The sequence below is a fragment of the Dermochelys coriacea genome, chromosome 21, assembly GCF_009764565.3.
Source record: "Dermochelys coriacea isolate rDerCor1 chromosome 21, rDerCor1.pri.v4, whole genome shotgun sequence".
In the NCBI taxonomy this organism is placed as follows: Eukaryota; Metazoa; Chordata; order Testudines; family Dermochelyidae; genus Dermochelys; species Dermochelys coriacea.
In genome coordinates this window covers 11340640-11356984 of record NC_050088.1, presented here as the reverse complement: position 1 = coordinate 11356984, position 16345 = coordinate 11340640, and the positions used below count along the sequence as shown (strand labels likewise).

Below are 16345 nucleotides of genomic sequence, written 5' to 3'. Positions count from 1 at the left end.
GTCCGGCTGTGACTGAGGGTACGTGTCTACACTGCCTTTGCTGGTTGCAACTGTAGCCTGTGTAGACATACCTGAGCTAGCTTTCATCCAGCTAGTACAGATACCAGGGCAGTGAAACCCAAGTCATTACCCAGGGGTCTGGGCCTGTACCACTCCAGATTTCCCCCCTCCAGTACCCAAGCTGGGTCAGTTACAGCTAGCTTGCGTATGTCTGCCCAAGCTGCGATCCGCTCCCCCTGACTGCAGTATAGACAGACCTGTAGTGCGGCTCTGCTCTGTAACTTCTGGACAGAGATGGGATCCCCACTTCCGCACTACGATGAAACACGCCGCCCTTTGCAGCCACAAAGGCGTGACTGAGCAGAGTGTTACCGCGCCAGGACAGCAAATTCTCCGCGCTGAGGCCAGCCTGTTTTTACAGCAGCACTTTAGTGTAAACGCCTCCATGGCTATCTTAAAAGAGCATCTACCCTGGGGGGGGGCAGGGTTGGCTAGAGAGTCCCGGTTACAGCTCTGCCTTTACTGCTCCCAGCAGCGGTGGGCAGGGCTCCAGGCACCCTCAGGGGTGGCTCCGTGAAGCTTCATTGCAAAGAGGGAACCACTTGTGAGCAATTCCCTAGTCAGGAATAAGAGAGGTGCATGGTGTAGCTTTGTCTGCAAAGCCTTAAGGAGTTGGAGTTACAACGCCTGTCCCCCCTTCTCTCAGGGTGTGTAGATATACTGGCGTTAGCTTTCATCTAGCTAGCTCCAACCACAGGAGCACCACACGCTATACAACCCCGCCCAGGGTATGCACTGGAGTGGCTAGCCCATGCAGACACAGCTTCCCTGCAAGTGGCGCTAGCTAGATCAAAGCTAACCCTATGTGTGCTGCTGATGCAACCACTGACAAAACCCAGCCGTTTTCCCCCTACCCTTCAATTCCTGCTCCCTAGTCTTTTTCACTGGCTGTGGCTGGATCCTATTAGCCTCCTGGAGATTGCACCGAGCATTAGTAAGTCCCACCAGTTTCCATGGACATTGAAGACATCTGATGACAGAGGGGAGGAACGAGGTGGGTGAGGTAAAATCTTTTATTGGACCAACTTCTGCGAGGGAGTGACAAGTTTTTGAGCTTACCCAGAGCTCACCCACCTTGTCTCTCTAGTACCCTGGGACCGACATGGCCACAGCAACGCTGCATATGACAGGGAGGAGGAGAAGTTATCGGATTCTATAAGGAGGGGGACCAGCAGGAGGCGCTGTGCCCAGTGATGGTAGCTGTTGGCCAGATACTGCAGCCTGTAGCTGTTTGATCCGTTCTCTAGCCCAGGATAGGCCCCCTTGTCTGGGCTGCAGAAGGAAACATTCTGGGGGACACCAAGAGCATTTCTAACAGGACTGATCTGAAAGGAATCCAGCAACTCCCTGAGGACTGGGCTTAAAAGGAACCTGAGAGCTCATGCCCTGAATAACCTAAATCGTGCCGATAAAGCATTAAAGCCAAGGCTGTGTCTTCACTGGGGGAAAAGGGGCTAGTTAACTTGGCTTAAACATCCACGCTGCAAGGCAGCTGGAGTAAACCTTGGCGGGGAGTCTCGTGTATCCATCAGCAACGGGGTTAAAACACTAGGCGCTCTACCCCCACCTGGCAACACGGGGTTAACGCGGCAGCTGCCTTGTGCATTTCTAACATGTTACAAACCCCGTGTTGGCCTTGTTCCCTACTGAAGATAAAGCCCAAGGCAAACGCTGCCAGGCAGCCAAATCCGCTCCCCCACGGTCTGGGGAGCAGCGCTCCAGCACTAAAACGAGAGAGGAACCTGCTAAGCCTGCCTGTTGGGTTAGGGGCCCAGCCCCATCAACAGAAGCCCCTGTTCCAAGAAGTGGGCTTGTCCTTGCATTCTGCCAGAGCAGGTGGAAGAGGGGCCTGGCGCTCCAGACAGCAGATTTCACCCCCTTCAGTGAGGCTTTGGCCATAGCTTCAGGGTCAGGCACATGTTGCCTCCATACATGCCACCTTACCTCTCCCAGGGTGACCTGATCCTGCCAGCAGCTCTCACGCTGCTGGGGAGAGGCCCGCACAGTCTCTTGGGCTGTCATGTCCCATCGTGTCCTGGCAGAATGAGGAGCCAGGGTGACGTGGGGAAGCTGTCCATGTGGGGGATTGGGCCGGCGGCTCATCAGGCTGACCCTGGGAAAGCCTCACTCAGCTCGCTAAGGCGCTTCTCTTCCAGCACTTGGATCAGGGCGTTTCGCTGGTTCACCACCTCCAGCAGCTGGGCCAGGATCTCCTTCTCCTTCAGCGTGTCCTGGGGCATCTTCAGCGTCTCTGCAGGAACAGAGCAGGGAGTGAGTGCCTAGAGCCCTGCGGTAGTCAGTGCCTCGCACACCCTGCTAGTGGCCTTAGACCTCGGTTCTCCCACCCCGGGGCACTGTGCCAGTGTAAGCCAAGGCCGCGTGGCAGGGAAATCTGTCCCTCTACACAGACTCCCCCATTTGCATAAATGCCTCCTTCCCTGCAGCGATACTGGAGCAGAGGGGGGCAGGATAGATATTCAGGCTGAATAGGGTGCAACTGCCCTGCTCATCCACACTGCTCCAGAAAAGTGAATCGACTTGGCGCTTAGGAGCCTCCTGCTTCCCAGCGGGGGCAAGGGAGGCAGCGATCAGAGACAGGCCGCCAGGAGCCCTCCGGTTGGAGGATGCCCAGAATCACATCCAGTCGTGCCGATCGCTTGTGCCACCGTCTCATTTCCACTGGCGAGGCAGGAAGGAGCCATGCTGCCACGTGCCTCTGTTCCCCCAGGCCTCTGCGTGTATGACCAGACCGCCCGGAAAAAGAAGGCGCAAGGCCATGCGGGGCATGCCCCCTCTCACCTTCCATGTTCATGTATCGCCGCAGTTCCTGGTCCAGCTGGCACTGCTTCTCCTGCAGCTTCAGCTCTTGCACCCTGCAGGGGGAGAAAATAAGAGCGGTGTCAACCCCAGGGCCAGGACTGCAGCAGCCCGTGGGCCTTTAGTGTTGGGCAGATCTCCACTCCCCAGAGCAAGAGACTGAAGGAAGTCCTGTGCCCCGTGTCTCCCTCTCTCAGAGGCAGCAGGTGCATTTATGGATGCTGGTAACACTCCCGGATGGGTGGGTGGATTGGCAGGACGTTGGGGTGGCTGGAATTGGGCAATACCGTAAGCACGTTTGGCACAATGTACGTGTAACAACTTTGTGCACAAAAAGGGTCAAGGTTCTACTGGGAGCTCATGTCACCCTCCGCTGGCTGGGGAGATGTAAGTGATCAGGAATCCAATTGCACGCTGGAAAATAGAAACAGCCATTTTAGGCCACTGTGATGGGTTGCTGGGATTTTAAGTTTCAGTCTTGAATCTGGCCAGAGCTAGATACCATCCCCCAGCAAGGAAGAGCCCTGGCCTTTCTAATGGATAGAGCTCCTCTCACTTCCACCGTTGGGGTGTCAGACCATGCCACTGGTCAGGGACAGGCACATTGTAGGCTACTCAATTTTAGTGGAAGAGGAAGGGTTTCTCTGCAGTTCTGTTTAAAAGGGCAGCTGCTGGGACTCTTAGAGACAGTCCTGGCTGGGGCAGGTCGGGGACAGAGAACAGGTGGGGCTATTGAAGGAGCACTGAATTGCACTGATCCAATGAATCCCAGTGTATCCCCCCATACACACACAACCGTGTCTTACTCAATCATGAGGTCTGACTCCTCGGAAACCAGGCTGTTCTTCTTCTGCACCAGAGAGAGTAACTGGTTCATCCACTGGGTCTTCAGCTCAGATTGGGTCCCTGGGGGGCGGAAAGAGGGGAGACTGCGTGAGTAGGACATAAAGGCGCCCCAGAGACAAACCGGATGTCACTGATCCGGAGACAAGGGCTGGTGAATGGGTGTAGGGTGATGATACCCGTCCCTGTGGGACACTGAGACAGGGCATCCTAGTGGTGCCTGTCTGCAGGCACTGGTACATTGGGATCCCTCCTACCTCCTTTGCCCCGCAGTGATTTCTCCAGCTTTATCCCCTTCTCCTCCAGCTTCCGGAACGTCACTTCAATCTCCTCCAGACGCCTCTGGATGGACTGGAATGCACCGGGGAAAGGTCACTTGGATACTTTGTCTTCCTTTCCTATCAACTCTAACCTCTGGGGAAGCGTCAAATTATGCCCTCTCCAGCTGCTGGCAGGGGGAACAGATGCCAAGGGCCAATTCTCAGCAGCCAGGAACTGTCCCGGGAATTAATAATAATGTCGCCCTTGTACAGCACCTTTAATCAACGCACTGTCATCATGTAAAGCTCAGCACCCCTGCGAGGGAGGCATTAACTTTCCCCAGGTGTAAACTGCAGCTAGCCAAGGCACAGAGCTCAGGGATTTGGCCAAGATCACAGCGAGTCAGCCACAGAGCTGGGAATGGAGCCCAGAAGCCCTGTCGTAGAATCATAGAAATGCAAGGCTGGAAGGGACCACGAGAGTCATTGAGTCCAACCTCCTGCGCTGAGATGGGGCCAAGTAAACTTAATCCTGACAGGGGTTTGACTAACCTGTTCTTAAAAAGCTCCAGTGACGGCGATTCCACAACCCCCCTTGGACGCCTGTCCCAGAGTGTAATTATGCTTGTGATTAGAGAGTTTTCCTAATAGCCAACCTAACTCTCCCTTGCTGCAGATGACGCCATTGCCATTCGTTTGCCCATCAGTGGTCATGGAGAACAAGTGATCACTGTCCTCTTCCTAATAGCCCTTCACATATCTGAAGGCTGTTATCAGATCCCCCTGCATGACTAAACATGCCAGTATTTGTTTTTTAACCTTCCCTCACAGGTCAGGTTTTTTAAGCCTTTTAGCATTTTCATTGCCCTCCTCTGGACTCTCTCCAATTTGTCCCCATCTTTCCTAAAGCGCAGTGCCCCGAATAGGACCCAGGTCTCTTGCTGAGTAAAGCGGGACAATCACCTCCCATGTCTTACTACGGCACTCACGTTAACACGCCTCAGCCATTTTCACAGCTGCACCACAATGACAACTCTCAATTTGTGATCTACTATCACCCCCAGGGCCTTTTCAGCAGGACTGCCCCCTAGCTGGCTATTCCCCACTGTCTAGCTGTGCATTTGATTTTTCCTTCCCAAGTGAAGTACTTCGCACTTGTCTTTAGTGTATTTCATCTTGTTGATTTCAGACCATTTCTCCAATTTGTCAAGGTCATTTTGAATTCTAATCCTGGCCTCTAAAGTGTTTGCAATCCCCCCCCCCCCGCCAGCGTGGTATCATCTGCAAATTTTATAAGTATCCTCTCTAGTCCATTCTCCAAATCAATGCCCAAGAGAGTGAGTGAATAATGGGGGAGCTAGGGGGAGGAATGTTAGCAAGAAACTTCAGGAGTTAACACAACATGGTAAATGGATGATGCACAATTGCATACATTATCAATGGGGATGGTGAGGGGTTCGTCTTCCACTGAAACATCCAGCGTTACTCACCGGGACTAGATCAATGGACCATTGGTCTGTTCTCATGCAGCCATTTCTAGGTTCCTAGCTCTAGCCACTGGTGTAGACAGGAACAGAAGACCAGACTGAGAAAATCCCTGACAGTACAGTGGGCTGATATTGAGGAAGCTCTGAACTGGCCTATTGAGAGCTGTCCTAGCCCAGTGTCTGCAGTGACTCTTGGAGATTCTCCCACCCCTGTCATTCCTTACTAGGACAGGCAGTGGGTAGAGACCCCCTCAACCCCCAGCTCCAGGGCATGGGCATGGGCATTACCTGGGCTTTGCAGAACCTCTTCATCTCTGCCTCTTTGTCACGGCGGGTCAGTGTTCTCTTCCAGGTGGAATGTTTTTCCTTTTCACCAAAACTTGGGAGACACTGGAAGCACAGCACAAGAGCCAGGGTCAGAAGGGGGCACATGTCCCATGGGGCTCAACAGAGCAGCCACAAAGCCCTGAGAGACTCAAGCTGGCCTTTGCCTGGGGCTGATTGAATGAGCCACGATTATTCTTTATTGTTCTTAAAGCATCGGGCCATCCCTTTACTAACAAGCAAGAGGCAGGGTTCTGCCCCAGGGAGCCTACAATCTAGTTAGACCAGGTGAAGTTTAGGGCAGAAGAAAAAGTGATCAAGGAGGGGGAGGGCGAGACAGAATCTGGGACCCACTTTCTGCAAGTTAAACCTTGTGGTGTAGACAGGGCCCCTGGGCAAGTCCTCTTAGCCCCACAGTCACACCCACATAGCCACATTAGTATTAGTCTGTTGCATGAATACTTCTATGGATTTCAGACTCACCACACTCACGCTCTCTGTTAAGTACTCAAGGTCTTGGCTCTCCTCCTCCTCTTCACCATCACTGTCAGTCTCCTCTATGTCTGTGCAGAGAAGAGCAGTTGATTTAGGACTAGCCCTGGGCAGGTCCCCTAGCAATCAGTGGTACAACTCGCCTTCCCAGCTGTAAATCGGTGGTGGACCCAACTGCGAGACACCCAGAGCACCAGGACTCAGAGGGGGGAACTGGCGGGCAATGGGAACAGCACATTCGGTCTCATTTGGCCAGGCTTCTCCATGGCTCATTCAGGACCCGGGTCTGCCGGCAGGGGCGCCAGTTGGAACCAAGCGTGATGGTGGGTTTTGTGAGCTGGGCGCCTGTCTGCTAGGAACTTGGTTGTGACCCACCCCCCTCATCTCACACAGCACCTCAGACAGCAGCGGCAGGGGAAGGAGCCTTCACAGGCCACTCTGAACCCACCCAAATTCCTGGGTCTCAATTCCAGCCTTGTGCAGTATTGTTGCAGGCAAAGGGAGATCAGCCACCACCACGGCAGCTTTCTGCCCTGTAACTCCTGGGGGCACCCACGGGTGCTCTGGGGAAGAGGGAGAAAGCATCTAGACACATGGTGCTGGGGGAGAGGCGGGAGGGGAGTCCACAGCCTGGCTAGGTAACTGAGCACTCAGCTACACCAGAGACTCAGAGACGGCAATTACCTTCAGCCTCCTCGCTGAATCTGGGCTCAACCCAGCAGACCTGCCCTCTCTCCGGAGCACCCTGGTCCTTCGCTGGGACGGCGCTTCGCAACGGCTCTGAGCCTTCTCCAGGACCCTCCTGGCTCTCTGTCTCGGAGTCCAGGCTGAGCGTGGACAGCTTGAGCTTTTCCAAGGGCGACAGCTGAATTATTTTCCTCTTCCTGGTGTCTTCCCCCTCCTCCTCGGCCTGCCTGAAATCGGGGGGTGCAGGCCCCTTTTCTGGAGGCCACAGCACTGCGCCCAAGCTGCCCTGTTCACAGAGACTCTGTTCCTCCGGCTGAGACCAGCCGTTGGCCCAATCTCCTAGGCCAGCCCCAGGCTCCTGAGGCTGGGCCCTGCCTGCCATACGGAAGGAGACGGGCCTTCCCATGTTCTCCTCCAGCACAGTGCGGGGCAGAGCGGCAGGTTGCTGCATGTCTGCCGTGCCAGCGCCTCTGTCCTCTCTGGCTGGAACGGTGCCCTCCCCGGCTCCTCCAGCTCCTTCCCCCGGCTCTGAAGGCTGATCTGCTGCCAGCTGTTTCGGGAAGGCAGACAGGCTCCCAGGAGGGCCCTGCCCATCAGAATCCACTCTCAGCTTTGCCGCCCCAGTGGCCAAGCCCAGGCTGCTGGTGTTGGAGGGAGAGCAGAATTGGGTGCCCTGGGAGGGATCCTAGCAGGGGCCAAAACACTGAGGGTTAGAACTGCAGCTGGGAAGCCACCACGGGGAACTGCATTTGCTAGCTGGTTACCAGATCAGCCCAGAGCCCATTTACTGCTTTGCTACTGGACAGGGCTAAATCTGCAGGGATGGGCCCAGCCGGCCAGTGCTGGACACATCCCCAATGGTGCAGCTGTGGCAGGGGTACCACTTACTTCATGTGGTGCAGCATGGGACCCGCTGTCCGGCACCTCCATGCTACGGGGGCTGGCATAGTGAAGCATGCAGTAGAAGTGTCCTGGGGAGGGAAACCAGGCAGTGTCATAGGAGGACTCGCGGGGATGCTGCCAACTCGCACTCAGCCCCACGCTTTCATCACTATGGATCAGATTCCTCTGCTACCCTCCCTCACCTTTACCACAGGTAGCAGCACCACTGATTTCAACGGGCCGACTTAGTGGGCAGAGACCACCGCCTTCCACAATGGCCAACAGCGTCTCGTTGTTGCCTTGTCCTCCCCCATTTGATGTCCCTTGTCTTACACTGAGCCCCTGTCCCAAGGAGTTTACAGTCTGTCTCTCTGCTCTGTGTTTGTACAGCGCCTAGCGAAATGGGGCATGACTGTGCTCCTGAGCACTAAGGCCGTGCAAATAATAAATAATCAAAGCTGAGGGGTAAGGGTAGGGTAGGGTAGGGTCCAGATCTAGGGTGGCAGTAACGACCACCACTTGGAGGGGATCAGAATAAAAGAATTAAGAGAAATGGAGCAACCTCCTGCCTGTATTAGATTAACAGCGGAACCCGAGGGAAGGTGACAAAAATGGGTTGAAATGGATTAAATATATAAATATTATAAGTCATACGACTTTTCTAATCAGGATTCGTCTGCTTACTGCAGCTCCCCTCCTACACTGCGTAGCTCTGCTGTGTTCCTCTCTCTTTGTTACTGTCTCAATCCTTAGGGAAGAAAACAATGTGTCCGTTCAGGGATTCTGGTTATCCCAAGAGTAACTGCATTAAACACACAAAAGCAGCTTTTAAAAACCCTACAGCCAGCGGAAATATTCCCATGTGGCTGGTTTTTAAACTATTGTCTACTGAAAACAGTTGTTTTTAAGCAAACATTGCCCCCTGCCATTGTTTGACAGGCAAATATCTCCCAGGGCTAAAAACCTGGGGAGGAAACTGACAAAGGATTTGTCTATGCTGCAAAAAAAAAAAAAAAAAAGCGTATTCATAACTCATGTTAGCTAACTCACGTTAAAATTGGAGTGTGGACCCTGCAACTCAGGTTAGCCGCTTGAGTCCAACCCCAGCTGCCCGATGGGCTTTACCCTGAGCTGCTAACCCAAGTGAGCAGCCCAGTTGCTGCATCTTCACTGCTGCTTTAGCCCAAATTAAAGAACACAACTTTTGTGCAATATAGACATACCCTCAAACAAAAAGGAAACTGACATTGGCTGGTTTTCATTGGCCAGGCTTTAAGAAATGCAAAGAGGGAAGCAAACAGCAGGAATAGTGACAGGTAGACTGGATTTTACAGTTCTCTTCCTTTTTATAAGCCGCAAGTTCTCAGTAAAATAGGTGAAGATATTGGTTAATCACATGATTTTAAGTGGACACTGTTCCTTTAAAGCAGGTTGTAAACTTAACGGAACTGGGAGACTGAAGGCCTGCATTTCTTACTGCCCCAGTCTAACTCAGACCTTCCTCCCCACAGCTGGTCTCTGCCAGTCACATGCGTTTTTGCACTGATGTGGCATTAGGGCAGGTGCCATACAGAATACATGGAATTGCTGGTGCTCTGCCATGATGAATAATTGAGTGAGTTAATAAAACTCAGCGAGTACGAGACCAAGTCCCTGGAATTTTAAAGTAGGCAGCGGGTGGGAAATCCCGGGGAAGACACTGGCACAAACCCTTGCGCAGAGCAGACAGGGCCTTGGTTACGTGGTTCTCACGTACTCAGCCGCATGGAGCCACCTTTCCGTTGGGATAGGTGGACTCAGCCTGACTCAAGACTTGCAGGGCTTGTTACGAGGCAGCTCTGGGAGCTGCCTGGCTGGATCACGAAGTGCAGACTGCCCCAGGCCTGTCGTTTCTCAGGGCTTGTCTCTGTACCCAGCCCCGTTGCTGGGACCCACCGTCATCCTCGTCGAAGGCGAAGTCTCCCATGCGCAGCGTGGTTCCACACTGATGACACTGGAAGCAGCCTCGGTGGAAGAAGTGCCCCTCGGCGCTAACCCGCTCCAGGATGTACACCCGCTTGCCGCAGAAGTAACAGGCGTCGCTGCTCTCCGCGGGGGAGGTGAGCAAGCTCTGCGGAGGAAGCCAGACAGCCTTGGGGCCAGGCCAGAAGCTGCCCTGAACTACTCATTCGTAACCCTGATGGGCCCACCCGAGTGCCAGCTGCCTGTGAGGCCCTAACTGTGCTGGGTTCCCTGTTTGTGAGCTTGGACTCGAGCTCCACCCCGGCTTGCCAGAGCCCTGAGGGGGGTTGTGATCGCTCCGGAGTGGGGATAGCAGAACCCGACATAGGAACACAGGCAGGGGGATGGAAATGGCTAGTCACTGGTGGGGAGGAGCTTAGAGGGGTCCCTCCCTGCGAGCATTGCTTTGCACAGCCCCATCCCCCCAACCCTACCTAGTACAGTCCCCCCAGGGCCTGGCACTAAGTGTCCATCTGCACTGAGTCGGGAGGTGTAAATTCCAGCTTGAGGAGACATACCCGGGCTAGGGCTAATACTAGAACATAGCCCCGCTGGGCCAACAGGCTCCCCTGCCAAGTACATTCCCCCTTGAGCCTCTAGGCACATCCTCAGGTGGCCAGCCCCTCCTGCTGCATATGCATCTGTACTCTATTTTTAGCACGCTAGTTCAACCACAGTTGGAGCGGGTACGTCTCCTCGAGCTGGAATTCACATCTTCAGTTGTCAATGTCCCCTCACCCACAGCAATGCTACAGCCACTCGGCTCCACTCCTCTAAATACTCCAGCCACCACCAGTCTGGCCCAGAATCAAACCAGCAGCACAGGGAGATGGCTCCTTGCCTCAGTACCCACTCTTGGAGCTCTTTAAACTGAGCTGGGATTTCCCTCACAAGCCCCCCGCCCCCGTCACAGCAAACGCAGGCGATGCCTGGCCACCCGCCCAGCCACCCCGGCCGGTGTGACAGACAGTTCCCGGGAAGTGGAGACTAACCTGCTGCCTGCCCAGCGTGGAACTGGAAGCGCTGGTCTCTGTGGATTGAGGCTGCTCCTGGTGGTTAGTCCCCCGGCCAAGGTCAGCGATGGACAAGTCGCCTTCCACCCCTGATTCCAGCTATACAGCAACCCAACGGGGGAAAGCGAAACACATGACTACAGCCAGCGAGCGGGCCAGCAGCCTCTGCAGTGACTATTACAGGAGCCCACTCCCTTACATGCACGTCCTTGAGCCAGAAGGGGCTTGTGGCCTGCACATGCGTGTGTACGATCTGTCAGCCATGATCTGATCTGTCCAGACATTGCACACGTGTTCCTTGCACAGCCACGGGCCTCAGAGCATCACACTCACTCACACGCTGCAGCAGACACCCACGTGCCCTTCTGGAACTGGAGCAATGGCTCCGGAGAAGGCGAGGAGATTAATGGACGCAGATTTCAGTGCCTAGATGTCAGATCATGGGCTGGTGCCTGGACATCACCCCCTCCACTCTCTCCATAATAAAACTCCCTCCAGTGCCGGTTCCCACCGGTCAAGGCAGCCATAGAGGCCACTGCTGAGCAACACAAAGTGTTCCCTTCCCTGGGACGCAGCCTGCTGCCCTCACAGCGTGGCAAGCCCCGGGGCCCAGGTCTTTCATATGACTTCCCCCGTGTCCTAGCTCCTAAACTGGGCCTGGCCACATATGCTGACGAGAGCAGGGAAACTCACCCCTGCTTCTCTCCTCGTCCTCTTGGTCTCGAGATCCTGCTGGGCACTGTCCTGAAATCACAGACGGGGCTCCCTGAGCGAGATGCTGCGGCAGCAGGACGCTCTGGGCCTACGGTAGCGCCGTGTATGGTCCTCCGCTCCCCTCGCCCCAGTAGGGTCCCCTAGTCCACCCGGGGCAGCTCAGGGAGGGAACGGCACCAGCTCACCAGAGCCAGCTGCGGGCATTCGTGTTACCAGGGAGTGGGTTGGCTCAGGGTGCCGGACACCTCGTCCAGGACCTTGTGAGCACCTGGGCCGTAGACAGGGGACAGTGCCCGCTGTGCAGCGGGAGACACTCGGAGCATTTACCTGGTTGCGCTTGCGAGTCAGACTCAGACTCTTCTGGAGCTTGTTGAGGAACAGAACAGCTCCCCGGGTGCTGGGAGGAGCTAGCAGCTTCCTCACTCTCTCCTCTGGTTCTGCAATGGAGAGAAAACAGGCTCGTGACAGGGTCCGGGCCCAGCCTAGCAGCTAGCGCATGGGCCGGCCGCGTTCCTCGCAGGATGCCACGGAAAGGAAGCATGTGCCATCTCAGCCGCAATCCCTCCAGCCAGCGGAGGAGGGGGACAATCTTCAGGCCTCCCTAGGGCTGTGAATTGCAGTGTGCAGATGCGGGAGCTGGGCTTTCTGTGTTTGACAGCTGGGCTCCTTGCCAGCACAGGAGAGGCCAGGGTTCAAGTCCCGCTCTCGCTCTAGAGGATGGCAGGTGCGCTAGAGGTAAACAGCCTGCTCGGGGAGCTAATTCTGCAGGGTGCTGGGACCTGCCTGGCTGGCTCGCAGCCCGTTCCAGCCACGAGAGAGACTTGCACCTCACAGGGCCTGGACTAGGTTCCCAGAGCAAGACAGAAAAACCCCTCCCTCCAGCCCCCCAAAGCAGGATGATTCCGCCAATGGCTCCTCCTCTGTCTGCATGGGGCGGGGTGCACAGCCTGCCCCACAGGTCACATAAGCCCCCAGGGTTGGGGGAAACTCAAATCGAGATGGAGAAAACTAACTCCATGATCCCCACTGTCCATTTCAAACCAGAGAGTCCCCTGCAAAGGGAATCGCTCAGCAACCAACTCCAGAGTTCAGCCCAGCGTCCCCCAGTCCTTCCCACCCTGACTATCCTGACCATGGCTGGGGGAGAGCAGACACAGGGCTGAGAGCGGTTACCCCCAGAGATCCAGTCCTGGAGCCCCTGAGGATCCTCACTTGCAGAAGACTTGAAGGCTTCGTAGAACTGGCTCAGGTAGGTGATGAGTCCAAGCTGATTGGGCTCAGCCACAGAGGCCATTTCAGTGCTGGAGAGGACGGGCGGGATGCCTAGCTCCTGCTCAGCTATGTCCAAGGCCATCTGGTTGTTCTTGATGGGACTGTGCTGGTCCAGGGAGTTGAAATCTCTAGGGACAGAAACGGGGTGTCAGGCTGAAGGGAAGGGAAAGCCGGCGATGTCGCGTCAGACTCTGCTCAGGAGCTAGGGCGGCTGGGGGCTAACCTGGTTTAGATTTCCCCCTCCTCGTCCGGTGAAGGAACAAACTAAGCACATGAGAGTCAGGCAGCTGCATGCCTGCCTCATGCCCCCCACGCTGACCACGCAGGAAGCAGCGCCTCTCGGCCCTGGGCAGCACACGGGGGGGATCATCCATTGGATCAAATACGGCAACATTCAGCAAGGGCGGGGGGCCAAAGGTCAGGTTGTGGGGGGAACTAGAGCCTTGGGGGTGCAGGGTGGGGTAGTAGGAGGCACCCATCCAGCCGCCACGAAAGACACATCATCCTCCCGCAAACCGGCACCTAGGAATTCCCAGCAGCAGCCACCGCAGGGACACACACGCTCCCAGCCCGGGGCCAAGTGTTTTGTGGCAGCCCAGCCGGGGTCGTCCTCCCATCCCTAAGCCACAGGGACAGGGTGGAGCCTTACAGGAGGTCGGGCCGGAAGCGGTGGATGAGGGCACACAGGGCCAGGCCACTTTTCCAGGAGTGCATGAAGTCCGTCACCGTGACGCCGCGGTAACCCGCCGTGTGGGTCTGGCACCAGCTCAGGAGCTCCTCGTAGGCCCTGCTGACGTCTGGAGGAGAGAGAGGGGATAAGGCACGGGGCTGGGACTGGGGGGGGGGCACAGCTGTAAAAGGGAGCGGCCAGGGGATCGGAGCTGGGAAACCTACAGTCACCTCCATCGAGGGCCTTGGGGTGCAGGGGGCAGCAGGTGGGTTGCTTCCTTGGGCTGCAGAATGTGGGAGCGAGGGCATGGGGCTCACGGAGAGGACGGGGAGACCGTGTCTCCTGTTAGCTTCTGCTGAGGCAACAGCACCCCCAGACTCAGCCTGCCAGCCCAGTCTAGGACAGGTTCCCATGGCAACCTGCCAGCCATCGGGGAGCAAGTGGCTCCCAAGGCCACCTCCCAAAAAACGAGGGAAGAACTGCTCATGTCCCCTCCAGGGAGGGAACCACAGTTCCCATGCCTGGCTCCCCACCCCTCTGCAGCACTCAGACCCTCTGGCCCCCAAAGGCTCCTGGGACACTGCTAGGGTGAGCGGAAGTGGGGCAGGAGGAAGGAGGGGGCACCCTGGGGAGGAGAAAACAGGAGAGGATCTAAAAGAGGAGCCAGAGGGTGCACAACGTCCCACCCCGGGGGCACCAAGCCCCAGTGCTGCTTGGCCAAACGCCCACAGCCTGGGTGTAAGTGGGCACATGGAGAAAGGGCGCCGGGAAGGTCAGCGATAGGGGTGGAAAGCCAGAGAGAAAAGGGAGCAAAGTCAGGCAGGCACCCAGCAACGAGGCTGGGTGGTGGGGGAAGCTCCACCAGCCGCTGCTTCTACAGGGTGAGGAGGGTGATGCATGCACGGGGTGGAAGGCAGGTCTGTGGGGGGATCCGTCCAGCTGGACGCCCAGGGGTGGGCCCCCCAGACTTGCCTGTGCTGTCACGACTGTTTCTCTTCTTATGGTCGATCTCGATCGTCCCCACCACGTACATGTCACGGACCTGCAGAGAGAGACACCCTGAGAGCCAGTTACTGACATTGCAGGGCAAGGCAATCTGCAGAAGAAAAGGCCTCCGGTCCCGGTGAAGGGAGGCCAAAACCCCAGTAGAGGGAACACAAGGAGTGTGCGGCCCTCTGACAGAGCACCCAGCCATGCCCTCTCTCCTTCTGAGACCCAGGTGTGCAGCTCACCGCTGGCTCTTCCCCAGAGCTGGCTGTATTCGCTTGCTTACAGGGCCTGTGCATAGTCAGCTGCATTGTGGATTCACGGTTCATTCCTCTGCTACCCACCGGCTCTCAAGTTGTGCAGATATACACCCGTCCCTGAGGCAGAGGGCAACAGCCGGGTGGAATCAATGTGGGGTGTGAGGTTACAACTTGGATTATCCCATCATTCCTATGAGAACAGAGCAGAGACCTCACTCTGTGCTCAGTTCCCAGGAGCGTGCAGCGCCATGTTGGCCAAGTGGACACAATTATCCCTTGGTGGAGGTAACAAACCGCAGGGAGAGAGAAATGGCTTTAGGAACAAGGGCTGGTGCTTGTGACACCAGCCGCAAGGAGCCCCAGCAGGGCGGGATCTCCGCATGGCCTGGACAAGTTACCTGGTTGGGCTTTATGGCTTGGAGGTTGATGTTGCGGTAGCGAGTGGTAGGGTCAATGCTGTACTGGCTGGTGTTTTTGTTGGTGTTGTCGGGGGATGTTTGAGACAGCTGCTGGTAGATGCTCTCCCTGCACAGAGGAAACGAGCCAGGTTAAACACGGATGTTCCTGCGCCACTGATCTCAGAAGTGAGGAAGGTAAAGGAACGGAGGGTTCAGAAGAGGAAAATAGAAAAGAGCATAAACTTTGGCAAGTCAAGTGTAAAAGCATCATTAGGCAGGCCAGGAGAGGATTGGAAGAGCAAGTAGCTAAAGACACAAAAACCAGCAGTACATTTTTTTAAGTACATCAGAAGCAGGAAGCCTGCCAAACGGTCAGTGGGGCCACTGGACAATCCAGGTGCTAAAGGAGCACTCGAGGAAGACAAGGCCATTGTACGCAAGTGAAATGAATTCTTTGCACCGGTCTTCACTGCAGAAGATGTGGGGGAGATTCCCACACCTGAGCCATTCCTTTTAGGTGACAAATCTGAAGAACTGTTGCAGATTAAGCAGGGTTTGGAATAAACTGATAAATTAATCAGTAATAAGTCAGCAGGACCAGCTGGGATTCACCCAAGACTTCTGAAGAAATTCAAATCTGAAATGGCAGAACGACTACCTGTGGTATGTAACCTCTCGCTTAAATCAGCCTCTGCACTAGATGACTGGAGGATAGCTAATGTAACACCAATTTTTTAAAAAGGGGCAATCCTGGCAATTACAGACCAGTAAGCATAACTTCAGTACCAGGCAAATTGGTTGAAACTATAGTAAAGTACGCAATTATCAGACATATAGATGAACATGATATAGAATCATAGCACTGGATGGGACTTCGAGAGGCCATCTAATCCAGTCCCCTGCACTCATGGCAGGGCTAAGTATTATCTAGACCATCCCTGACAGGTGTCTGTCCAACCTGCTCTTAAAAATCTCCAGTGATGGAGATTCCACAACCTCCCTAGGCAATTTATTCCAGTGTTTAACCACCCTGACAGTTAGGAAGTTTTCCTAATGTCCAACTTAAACCGCCATTTCCGCTGCAATTCAAACCCATTGTTTCTTGTCCTATCCTCAGTGATTAAAGACAACATTTTGCCTCCCTCCTCCTTGTAAGAAACCTTATGTACTTGAAAACT

General features: G+C 55.3%; 1 protein-coding gene across 9 annotated transcripts in view; it reads right to left on the bottom strand.

Annotated features, from left to right (window-relative positions):
- Positions 1 to 1059: 1059 nt before the first annotated feature.
- The window catches only part of MICAL1 (microtubule associated monooxygenase, calponin and LIM domain containing 1), a 41155-nt gene continuing 25869 nt past the window's right edge, over positions 1060 to 16345 (bottom strand). For 4 of the 9 annotated variants that reach the window (XM_043500341.1, XM_043500342.1, XM_038380026.2 and 1 more), the window contains 16 exons: positions 15168 to 15294; positions 14495 to 14564; positions 13502 to 13649; positions 12754 to 12980; positions 11908 to 12017; positions 11560 to 11610; positions 10846 to 10965; positions 9788 to 9962; positions 7859 to 7941; positions 6968 to 7655; positions 6275 to 6354; positions 5756 to 5857; positions 3978 to 4071; positions 3684 to 3783; positions 2860 to 2933; positions 1060 to 2311 (listed from right to left, as the gene is read on the bottom strand). In XM_043500341.1, coding sequence (XP_043356276.1) covers positions 2163 to 2311; positions 2860 to 2933; positions 3684 to 3783; positions 3978 to 4071; positions 5756 to 5857; positions 6275 to 6354; positions 6968 to 7655; positions 7859 to 7941; positions 9788 to 9962; positions 10846 to 10965; positions 11560 to 11610; positions 11908 to 12017; positions 12754 to 12980; positions 13502 to 13649; positions 14495 to 14564; positions 15168 to 15294 — 2398 coding nt within the window. In that variant the 3' untranslated portion in view covers positions 1060 to 2162. The remainder of the gene's footprint in view (positions 2312 to 2859; positions 2934 to 3683; positions 3784 to 3977; positions 4072 to 5755; positions 5858 to 6274; positions 6355 to 6967; positions 7656 to 7858; positions 7942 to 9787; positions 9963 to 10845; positions 10966 to 11559; positions 11611 to 11907; positions 12018 to 12753; positions 12981 to 13501; positions 13650 to 14494; positions 14565 to 15167; positions 15295 to 16345) is intronic. The other 5 variants (XM_043500345.1, XM_043500346.1, XM_038380027.1 and 2 more) reach the window with 4 other exon arrangements.